The following is an 11,297-nucleotide window of genomic DNA, read 5'->3' as shown; positions in this document are numbered from 1 at the left end:
TTATCCCCAGCACTATAAACTGCTACAACCTAGTAGAGATGGATAGTGATGGTATGTCTTGGAGGGAACAGGAAAGTTGTGTAAACCATCTATTACCACTTAGGTCTCAAAAGGTTCATTTAAACTTCACAAGACAAGAATTTGTAACTTATGTACAAACTGGGCTTATCCTTTTCCTGTCTACATTATTTAACACACTGTTAATATATAGTCTCATGTATGTGAACAAGAAAACTAAATACGAGACCTGACCAGATATGCACTGCATTTTTATTAATTTAATCTTAGCTTCCCAGACTTATCAAAAAGATATATGTATTTCAAGGATTTGATTTTTTAGAACTTTACATAATACTCACACTCTCACAAATTCCTCTGACTTTTATATACACATAGACAATGAAAAACTACAGCAAAGGAAATTAAGATATAGTATTTGTGAGAGCTAACACATAAAACTTCACCTGCACCTGAGAAACAAATTAAATTATTTTTAAAACAAAAGTAAAAAATACTGTCCTCAATCTGTGCTGTCATTTGCTCCCAAATACAAACATCAAATGACAGAATATGCAGAGCTTGTTTGGTACACAGTTTTTTGCCCATTAATAACTCTACTCCCAACTAAGGAGCACTGGGACCATGCTTGCTCCCAGTTCTGCAGCATGCACTCTACCAGTGTACAGTCAAGTGCAATTTTAGACAAAGTGTCTATGTCTCATTTATAGGAGTTCAAGAATAGGGAGCAATGTGACAAACTTCTGGCATCTGAAGAACAAAGACTAGACTTTCTACTGAGAGGATATTTCTCATAAAAGATGCCCTGATCCTTGTTTTATAAAAAGGTTTATTTCTCAATAGAAAAGTATATTTTAAAACACAATTATTTGCTAACAGCAATATAAAACTCTACAGTTTTAACTTCATAAAAGTTTAACAAAACATAAATATTGTCTACCACTTAACATTCCTATATACAGAGCTTGCATTAGCTAGTTAAATAGTTAAGAGATAATAACTCAAAAATGAATGGCACACAACTACAAGATTCAAATTCCATGTCACACTGCACAATCACAGTAACACAAGGAAGAGCTTAAAATCCTCAGTCACTGGATTCTGCTTTGTTCTCTTTATAGCTATGTTCCTGTTCTCTCTGCAATAATGCACCAGTTTCCATGGTCATAGCAGGAAGAAAGTATCTGAAGCTCAGGCACATTCTCTTCTACCAGAGAACTCAGCTCTCCTTCCCGAAAAACATGGTAATAACGCATGAAGGCCTTTGTATCCAGCATGGCATCAGTCTGGTCCCCAACAGACACTGCTGAATCCAAAGCTGAGTCAGTGGAGTCAGTTGTTGAAGTTCTTTTGAAAAACTTGCTGGCATCAGACTTACCAGCACCATCTTTATTACAATCACAGATGCAGTCCTTGTCTTCCACTGGGCCATTTATAAATGAAGCTTTGTCCCCCTTGCTCTGAGCTACACTTTGGCATCCTCCATTTAAATTTAAATCCTTCAGTGCATCTGTGGCTGGTGACCACTGTGGCTTTTTGAGAGACAGGCTTTCCACAAACACATCATCATCATCATCTAAGTTCTGTTCATTTAACAGAGCCCCATGGTGACCTAAATCCAAGCTGCAGTGCCGTGAATGCTGAATGGGTACGGCACTGTTGGCCCACGCTCCTTCATGTTTCAGGTGCTTCATTTTGTCACTTTGCTTTCTCAGGGCTGATTCATCAAGGGATCTGGAGAAAAACCATGAGCGAAAAGATCTTCCTAGAGCACTGTAAAATCTGTTTTCTTCCTCAGAAATTTTCATGCAGCAGGCTCTGGGTAAGCAGTGGTCCATATCGCGGGGATGTTTTGAATCCGCTTCTGGCTGCAGATTGTTTTGGTAGCTGCACTCAGAGATGACAAGCTGTGCAGGGTGTATGTCTTGGCCTTTTGCACTATGGACAAAGTCACCCTTCTCTCCAGATTGATTTGATTCTGAAAAATGGCGCGAGCACAAGGCCTTGTTCCATGGGACAAATACATCTTGTTTCTCAAAGCGACGATTCTTTTGTTCCATAGCCCAAACATAAATCATTATTTGGCCTCCAGGTGTCAATATCCTTGCCATTTCCTTTATTGCTTTGATTCTCCTTTGTTTAGTTGAGAAATGATGTATCACTGTGAAAAAAGAAAGGTATTATGTACTGAATATTAGTAGAGACAAAGCATTTCCATCTTCAACCTGTTCTACATGTTCAATCATTTCAGTTGCCTCATTCCAAATTATCACTTGCTGCAAGTCAGCAACAGTGCTGAATTTATAGGTACCACAATGGAGATTCACCTCAGAATGCTCTCTTTTATGATCATGTTCAATAGATAAAAATAGGAAAATCTGGAAGAAGGAAATCAATCTCATCGTAAAACAGGGATTCAAGAAAAGTCAGGCATATAAGCTGAAGGTTTCTGTTTCTCTGCATAACCCATAACACATTATAACATGGCAAGCTTTCCCTTAAATGCCTAGCCTTTAGGTGAGTTAGATAGTATCAAGTTGACTTTAGTTTTTGGCACAATTTTCAAATTTATCTTACTGAAAATAAAAAATCTTTTCACCACGTAACAAATACAGCAAAATATAAAATCAGTAAAAAGATACTTTGAACTTTTATATCAGCATACTTGCAAAGGATCTAATGAGAAAATTTAGACAAATATTCACCATAGCTTTAATTTTGTCAAATTAATTTTAATTTTTGTAAAAAATAACATCTACATTGCATGCTTCAGCATTTTATAATTTTTTTTACATTATTTTATGCTAGCGAAAAATGAAGTCAAATTTAAAATAAAAATTTTGATCACAATATTTTGATTTTCTTTCCAGGACAATTTCCAAATTTTCAAATTTCACTCCAATGTGAAATGACACTACGTTTCAAGATTTCAACATTATTTCTATCTTCCTATTCACCTGGAGTATAAATGAGTCAATTTTAACAGTCAGAGAATAGCTAAGAGAACTATTTTCTCTCTAAATTCTCAGAGGCATTAACTTGTACTGAGCTTGGACACATTGGTCATGTTGCTCTATATATCATCAATACTGGATTTGATTCAGTGATGTAAAGAGGACCAATTCCATGATTTTGTTTCAAGTGGACTTGAAGCCAGCCACTTCTACATGCAAAACATTCAATCTACCCATGGAACAGCAGGTAGTAGAATATGTTCTTACCTGAAGAGATTTATCTATAAATTCAGAAAAAATTTATTATATGTGCTGCTAGACAGTAGCCAATTGTAGGTGTAGAAACAGTATTAGTTCAACACTGCAGTTATGAAAAGTGCATCCAACTAGCCCTGTCTTTATTCAAAACAATGATTAAATTACCAAGGGGGAAAAAAAGTAGCTTTATTATCACAAGCCAAAAAAGCATTCTTGGCACTTAATATTGACAAGGCTCTCACAAACTGCTGAGAATACAAAATAGACAACTCTGAGAAGAGTTTCCCATCTATGTAGTCAGTGTTTGTTTCCAGGGTTGTTTTGTACTCCTGACTCCAAGGCATCATTTTTCAAAATGTAAAAAAAATTTAAAAGTCTAGAAAATTTTTTTTTTTTTGGTACAGGACAGGGAGAAGGGAACTGATATTTTCTTATACTGGAGTTAGGCCATATATCACCACAGAACCTCCTGCAAAATTTTATCAAAACTGACAGAGACAGCATAAACATACAAGCTTAATTTACCAGAAAGAAACAACAATCAACCAATAGAATCTGCGCAAATTCTTTAATGGGTTAAATATTCCTTCTGGTTAGAATCACTCTGGTGGTTCTGCAGAAAAATCAATCCTATAAACATGATTATACCAACAAATCCAAGAAGAGTCCTTGACTAAGTACATAAACACTTGTTTTTCTCTGTAATAGGATGAAAACCACTTTATTTAGAATTAGATGGACAGAGGCATACCATGTCTCTACTCAAGAGAGATTAAAATCCATTATTGTTAAATGTACTGAAATAGCATGTGAACTTTTAAACTTGTCAGGCTCATAATTGATACAAACACTAGATAGGTATGCTATCCTTCTGAGTCAGCTGATCTGATAAGCACTGAAGTGGTGCTACAAGACCCAAAATGTGGGTAGGGCTCACTGGCTAACTAGCCAACATGAAACAAAGTAATATGGTTACTGCTTGTGTATTAGTCACCCTTTCCTTCCACTTGTTTATGTGAAAGATACATTTTAAAATAAATTTCTATCACATTTCAAGTAGTTTGTTGATTGCTATCAATAATAATTATCATGCTTTGCACTTTGCTGATGAATTAAAAAACCCTGAAAGAAGCTCAATCAAGACTAGAGCTAAAAACCTAGACTGTAAGTGGGTACTCTTTTTTTACCTATGCTTTGCAAATTATACTTCTCAAATTACAAGTAGCATTTTCAAAAAGAGAGATCAGAAGAGTTAAGATGCAGAGATGTTCTGGTCATTTTATTCAAGAAGTGCTTGTATGAATCTGAGTGCTTATGACTAAGAGAAATCCAAATTCACAATACATAATACTTAATATGAATACCAAGTTCTGCTATAAAGTTTTCATTTCAATGCATTTGCTGTTCAAAACAGATGTTATGGAGAAACCAAGAGTTTGTCTTGAACATCTAATCTGTTTAAGCTTTGAGCAGCCATGTTTAGATTAGTTTTCACTTGTTTACAATGCACGCTGGAAGGAAATCTTTTCTCTACCACATATAAACAAACAAGGGATATGCATATTTCCTTGGCCAACAGTGCCTCTTGAGTAACGGGAGTTTTGTTTTTTCATGTTGACTAAATTAATTTGAGTTCTATCTCCTGTAATTCTAAAGAACTGTTTCAAAACAATTAGCTGAAAGGAAGCCACATGGAAAGAAAAGAAAAGAACACTCAGAAATTCTCATTTGCTGGGGCCAGAATGAAGGTGTGATGTCTTACCTCCAATCGAAATGACTGCATTGAAGCACTGATCCCTAAAGGGAAGGTTAAGGTTGTCACACACCAGAACTTCATCACCTTTCTTCCTTGCAATTTCTACCAGTCCTTCACAGTAATCACAGCCCAGATTATACACTTGACTGTTGACACTGAGATACTTTCCAGTTCCACAACCTAAAGAAAAGGATACTAGGTCAGAATATATATTCCAAACATTTGCTCTCCCTCCCAAAGCAGCAAAAATAATATGCAGGCTTTCCTAATCCTAAATTTTCCTGAAAAACAAAAAGAGGGTTTGTGCTGACTAGCCTAACTGCTGCAGGGCTCATTTGGAATGTTGAAATTGTATGGTCACACTATTAGGACTGTAACAGTACCAACATCACTGACAAAATAACCCTGTATAATAGCAGGTTATCTGTATTTCTGTGGGGAACAAGCACAAGTGCAAGTGGGAGGAGGAAAGAATTGTCCACTGTATTGTACATCTTTGAGAATAAAAACCCAACCACGCTGCTTCATACTGAGTCTTTATATCGCCTGGTGTCCTGTTACCAACAATGAGCATAAATGGGCACCCAGGAGAGGGTAAGAAAAGGGTAAGCACTAATCCCCTTTCCCCAGTGCCATTCCAGCTTCCAGCTACTTTCTGTTCAGGGGATTTCCTGAAGCCAGTGTGTTATGTCTTTTCAGTGATCTGCAACAGATCTCTTTCCTTTGCTTAAGCACATGCAGTACTTCTCCAGTGCATCTCATTTCTCTCCAAGAAGTCCTAAACCATAAATGCCACTGACACAAGTCAGAGTGGAAAATTTTTACTTTAGATACAGGCTCGAAAATAACCATACATCATATAAGTTATTTCCATACTGCAGGCACATCCTCTTTTTGTCTTTGTGCCAATGCATTATAACCCATGTAAATGTAATTAAGTGTTCCAGAATGTCTTCTACCTAAAAGTTTGCCTTCTCAAGGACTGTGCTGTAGTGAATTGAAATCTTTCAGAGGATCCCTCAATGCCTTATGCATAACAAGCACTTTTCAAAATTATACTGGGAGCCTTTCACTGCAGCTCTGGGTCACTAGTGAGGAATAATTTCTGAATGTTGACAGCCAAGCAATGGGGCAGCAGCTTGGCAAAGAGAATCAGCTCAGTACTGGTAATTCAATTTAAAGGCCTGGAGTTATCTTTAGAAACATCACTGCTTCTTGCAGCACTGCTGCTCTTGGTGATGTTAATGTGCACCATTATCTAGAGAGACAGCACAGGAACTATTGCAGAACAGAACAACACTTCAGTGGTGAAAAAGAGCATATTTCTCAGCTGAAAGGCTTTGAAGTAACACTTGAGAAAAATTGAAAACACTAATATTGCTAATGCAGTTCAAGGAATATATGCAATAATACATGAAGTTCTGCATGTTAGAAAATGAGAAATTTTAAAGATTTTAATAAATTATTATTCATTATTGTGTTTGCAGAGGAACATTTATTTAACCATCATTAATTTGAAAGATCCAGTTGCTTAACATATGGCTTTTGGTGAAGTGCTTTGTAATCACTGAGAGTCTCTGGAAGTATAGGGTTCTCTCTGGAATTAATGTAAATAGTGTCAATAATCCCATTATTCTAAAAATCTACATTTGCCAGAGATTCACTTTTAAATGAGTCATCAGGAAGGTGAATTCCTTGAAGCTAACAATGGCCAAGCTATTTTCATGTGTTTTGGTCAATGAAAAATAGTAAGGCAAATAGACAAAATCATATTTTAATAAAAGGCAGTATTAAACTGGAAATTACCAATTAAAGACCTCATTTCAAAAATTTTAGTGCCACTTGGCACTAGTGCCACTTTAGTGCAACTCCTCCTTAAACCTCTTTTATGAGGATCTACAGGAATCTGACTACTGTGTTTACTTTTGGCCTCATAAAAGAGGCCCCATTTTACTAAGATACACAAGATCCCTTGTGTGCCTTAATGGGAGTATTCTTATTGGCAACTGTAAGGATTGATTTTGATGAAGTCTCATCTTCTCTCCAGATGAGACTGCAACAGGGTGACCTTAAGCTTTCAGCTGTCACTGCTGATAGAGGCTCAAAAAACTTCAGCTAAAATGCAAATGACTTCTATTGAGGTGGAATTGATTTTGGCTGTATCAATCTAGCTCTCAGTTGAGTGAGTGTAGGCCATTGGATATTTCCTGAGATTAGTGACAATGGTGCAGACATATAAAAATAGCTACATGCTCAAAATAACATTTATCAAGTATTTTTGGTGCAATGCTCAACAGCAGCAGAAAAACTCCATATTATCTTCTGATTATGGCCTACAGCATATTCAAATAAGGTTTTTCTCTTATAGGATAAAGCAGATGCATAATTTATTGTGCACATTTGTTAAACCTTGCTGTGTTAAAGTATTTTATTAGTTTCAACAGTATGGAAAACACAATGGTGCAAAGTGCAATTGTTTTGCAATGTGCTGTGTAGGACTGAAGTCATAATGAAGCAAAGGCAACATGCCAGCACCTGGAAGCCCCCGGAAAGTCTGCAGGAACAACAGAAAATCCAGCTATAATTACTACATGTAAGGAAGACAATGCCATAACAGGTAAACACCTAAATATGGTGTCCATATTTAGGATCACAGGAATATTCTCAGATTATTTTTTTTTTATATTTTTAACAGCAATCATATCAGAAGATTTCTCTTAACAAAAAGCCTTGCTAGGAAGAGTTTTAGGACAAATGAAAACCAATAAATTGCAGACTGGTATTACATAAACCAAGTGATCTAAAGAAACCAAAATATTAAATAATTGGGCTATTAACATAATTTTTTCAAAAGAGCTCCAGGGGAATGAAAGGCAATTAAGCCAGTGGAGAAATGGATAGATTAAGACTTAGCTCGACAAAAATAAGGGAAAATATTTATTTACTGTCTACATGATACACTGCCAAAGAATTAAAAGAAGCAGTATATGGCATCTAGCATTGGGACTCAAAAACAATTTTAGAACAAATTTAAACAACTTAAAAAACAAATTGATCTGAAGGTTAAATATGATTAACAGGTAAACTAACAAAGCTTATAAACAACCTTTATGCCACCTCAAAGAGTGGCTTACCTATATCAACCACGAGACTGCCAGGCTTTTGTTCCAGCAGAAAGTTCCGAACACGAGGCCATGCTTTGGTCTGCAGATCACTAAAGTAGGCAGCTGTATTTTCATACACACTGTGCACATGCTGCTTTTCTAGCTGGGTAGCCTCATGTTCCATCCTGAAAACACAATGAAACACAAAACACAAACTGTTGCAGTATAGACTTTATATTTTATAGGCATGCATAATTCAGGACCTTGGATGCTTATATTCATAAATTACATCCATCTACCAGTCATATTTATAAAATAGTCTTTACTCAAAGGATCTGATTTTATTTCATGAAAGCCAAGAAAAAATGTGAATGTATCGCCTCCCTTGTGAAGCATTATGTAACTGCACATGCCTATGCAATAACAGGCCCATTCCCAAATTCACAAATATAGTAAAAACTTATCTGGTGCAAAAGAGAGCTTGTATTCAGTGCAGAATGGTTACAGAATCATAGAATCATTTAGTTTGGAAAGACCTTTACAATCATCAGTTCAACCAGCTGTGAACAGGATTTTAAGAACCAACCTTCCTCTTGTTGCTAATGTGAACAGGCAAACTACTAATATGTTACTTGAAATACAGCTTGGTCCCTGAAACCTAAGCCCCTAAATCATGCATATGTGATTTGTGGTTTATCAGCCCTCTAGAAGTGATTAGTATGCTAAAATTTTTCAGCAACAAAATCTCAATTTCCCTACTCCCACTCCACTATCTTCATGTCTTAGCACAGTATTTCAGTTTAGTGATCCAAGAAATGGTATCTTCTTAAACTTTAAGTATTACCCCTGAACTCATGTAGACACCAACTGGATGCAGACACTGAATCCCTTCAGACAGAATCTTACATCTTCCTTAACATATCCTCTCATCCAAGGACCAGCCAGGTGAGGTTTGAGTATCTGGGGAAGGCTGATGAGATTACATTCCAAAGTGTTAAGGCATTCTTCAAACTAATTTAAACTGCCTGTTTATATGGGAAATATTTCTTCCCATTATTAAAACAAAACTTATTCAATTGCCCAAGAACTCCACAGAGATTAAAGCCTGCTTCCAAACATCAAACAGACTAAGCAATGTATTATCAAGATACAATTATAAAAGTGACTCCTTTGACTGCATTTGAAAAGGTCAGAAGCAAAGACTTTATTTTACTTTCCTTGATTTTCAAATATTATACATTTAGGAACCATAATAAAAATTTCTTCTTCCTGTCACTTTTAGTATTAAAATACATTAGTATGAGAGAAAAGATGAGAATATATGAGAAATTATTATATCTATGAGAAAAAATGGGGTTTTTTTATTTTTTAAAAATATATGTGTAATAAATAATGTGAGCTGGAACCGCAGCTATTTTACAGACACAATCTGTCCTACACCTGTCCTACAAATAGAATCTTTTTAATTTAAAAAATGGGAGTTAATCTCAGTGACTTAAAAAAACCAACATATTTCAAGTGTGTGTGAATGTTTACAGAATAGTGTGTGAGGCTTGATCCATTTCACTGGTACTGTGTAAGAAGTGGGGACAAATTGTTAACACTTTTCACAGTCTATTCTGACTGTAGTATCTATTAATATCTCTCTTCAAAAGATTTATGTTCAATATTTTCACAATCCTTATCTTTTTTCTACAATCCACAATTTCATTTTATCCTGCATTAGCTCACCTTTTACTAGGTGAATATATGCATATGCATAAAAAATTAAATTCTGAAACAGTATAGTACATTGCTACTAGGCATATTTTCAGTTTCATTAAAGAAAAGCTGTAACAGACTGAACAAAAGAAGCAACATAGACTTGAAATTATATTACATGTGCCAGAAGTTACTCAATCAAACTTTTCTAAGAATCCATTTCAAGTTATGCTGTCACATAGAATGGGTTAGTTGCAGTAATTTCAAGTAAGTATTCCTTAGAGTCAAAAGCCCAATCCTTTGTTTTTATTTGACCCTTAAATAAAATAAATTAGGTGTTTCTTGTCTCCAGCTGTCTTTTTTCTCTGCCTCGAAACATACTCTGTTTCGTTGTTCAAGTGCCTAGGAGTCCTCTATTTATAAGTAGTAATTCCAAAGACTAACAATAACTTCTTTTATTTAGTTGCCAGATTAGCTCCTTGCTCTAATTTATATTTCCTGATTAGTTACTATGTGGTTCAGTGTATCCAAGTGCTTTCTTTTATCTTTCCACTTGAAGCTCTTGGTTCAACCTTTGCAGTTCTTAAAAAGAACTGAAAGGCAGAATGTTTCCAACCATTCATACTGAATTCCAAACGCTGTCCTTTTTTTCTCTATTTTCCTAAAATGTCTACATGGAATTCCAATGCAGACTGAGATCTGGCTTTGTCTCCTATGAATCCAAGACCATGAAGTTCTTCCTTTAACTTTCTCATTCACTGGACTGGTACTGAGTCTTCAGCTACACAGGACATGCTGGAGACTTCCATGTCTTACAACACACCATTAGAAGTGATTATTTTTAGATATTCTTAATAAATATTGTCAAGAAAATAATTTGGTTAAAATAGAATAATAGTAGTACACTAAAAGACAAGTTATTTCCTGCACTATTTTGTAACAATTTCTGCTCCTGCTGACAGTTTACATTTGGCAAACAATTAAGGCACATGATGAAATCAAACTTGCCAATTTGACTTTCCAGTCAAGATCCACAATACTATCAGGTTTTACTTTGCAGCACAGCAGGAAATGTCCCAGCAATTAACCTCTTCATTTCAATGTTTACAAAGCACAAGGAACCTGAGGAGTCTGCCCAGACACACAGCTGTACCATTTTCACACAAGTATACTGTCACCAAAAAACCACAGAAACTTAGACCCATGTAACTTTACCAGCCAAACTCAATGCCCCTATTTCTCTTTCTAAAAAAAAAAAACAACCATTACAACTTCTCTGCTTTGAAAGTAATAGTCAGTGCCTCTGTTGGACATGAATTGTAGAAAACGTTCATTTCATCCAACTTCTGGATTTAACTTCCTAGATAATTGGAAAGTCTGTTTTGCAAAGTAGGTAATGAAAATCTGCCCAGAAATCCCACTGCTCCAGCATCTGCTCCAGTTCTCATTTAAGCTTCCCAGAAGCTGTCTGACAAGACCAGTGAGGAGAAGCAGAAGGTGGTAATT

At 35.8% G+C, this 11,297-nt stretch overlaps 1 protein-coding gene across 3 annotated transcripts in view; it reads right to left on the bottom strand.

The window, feature by feature from the left end:
- Positions 1-256: 256 nt before the first annotated feature.
- The window catches only part of TRMT9B (tRNA methyltransferase 9B (putative)), a 107,033-nt gene continuing 95,992 nt past the window's right edge, over positions 257-11,297 (bottom strand). For all 3 annotated transcript variants that reach the window (XM_030947378.1, XM_030947379.1, XM_030947377.1), the window contains 3 exons: positions 8,121-8,275; positions 4,993-5,166; positions 257-2,179 (listed from right to left, as the gene is read on the bottom strand). In XM_030947378.1, the coding sequence (XP_030803238.1) occupies positions 1,140-2,179; positions 4,993-5,166; positions 8,121-8,274 (1,368 nt within the window). In that variant the 5' untranslated portion in view covers position 8,275 and the 3' untranslated portion in view covers positions 257-1,139. The remainder of the gene's footprint in view (positions 2,180-4,992; positions 5,167-8,120; positions 8,276-11,297) is intronic.

Source organism: Camarhynchus parvulus, chromosome 4 (genome assembly GCF_901933205.1).
Source record: "Camarhynchus parvulus chromosome 4, STF_HiC, whole genome shotgun sequence".
Classification (NCBI taxonomy): domain Eukaryota; kingdom Metazoa; phylum Chordata; class Aves; order Passeriformes; family Thraupidae; genus Camarhynchus; species Camarhynchus parvulus.
This window is presented reverse-complemented; position numbering and strand designations above follow the sequence as displayed.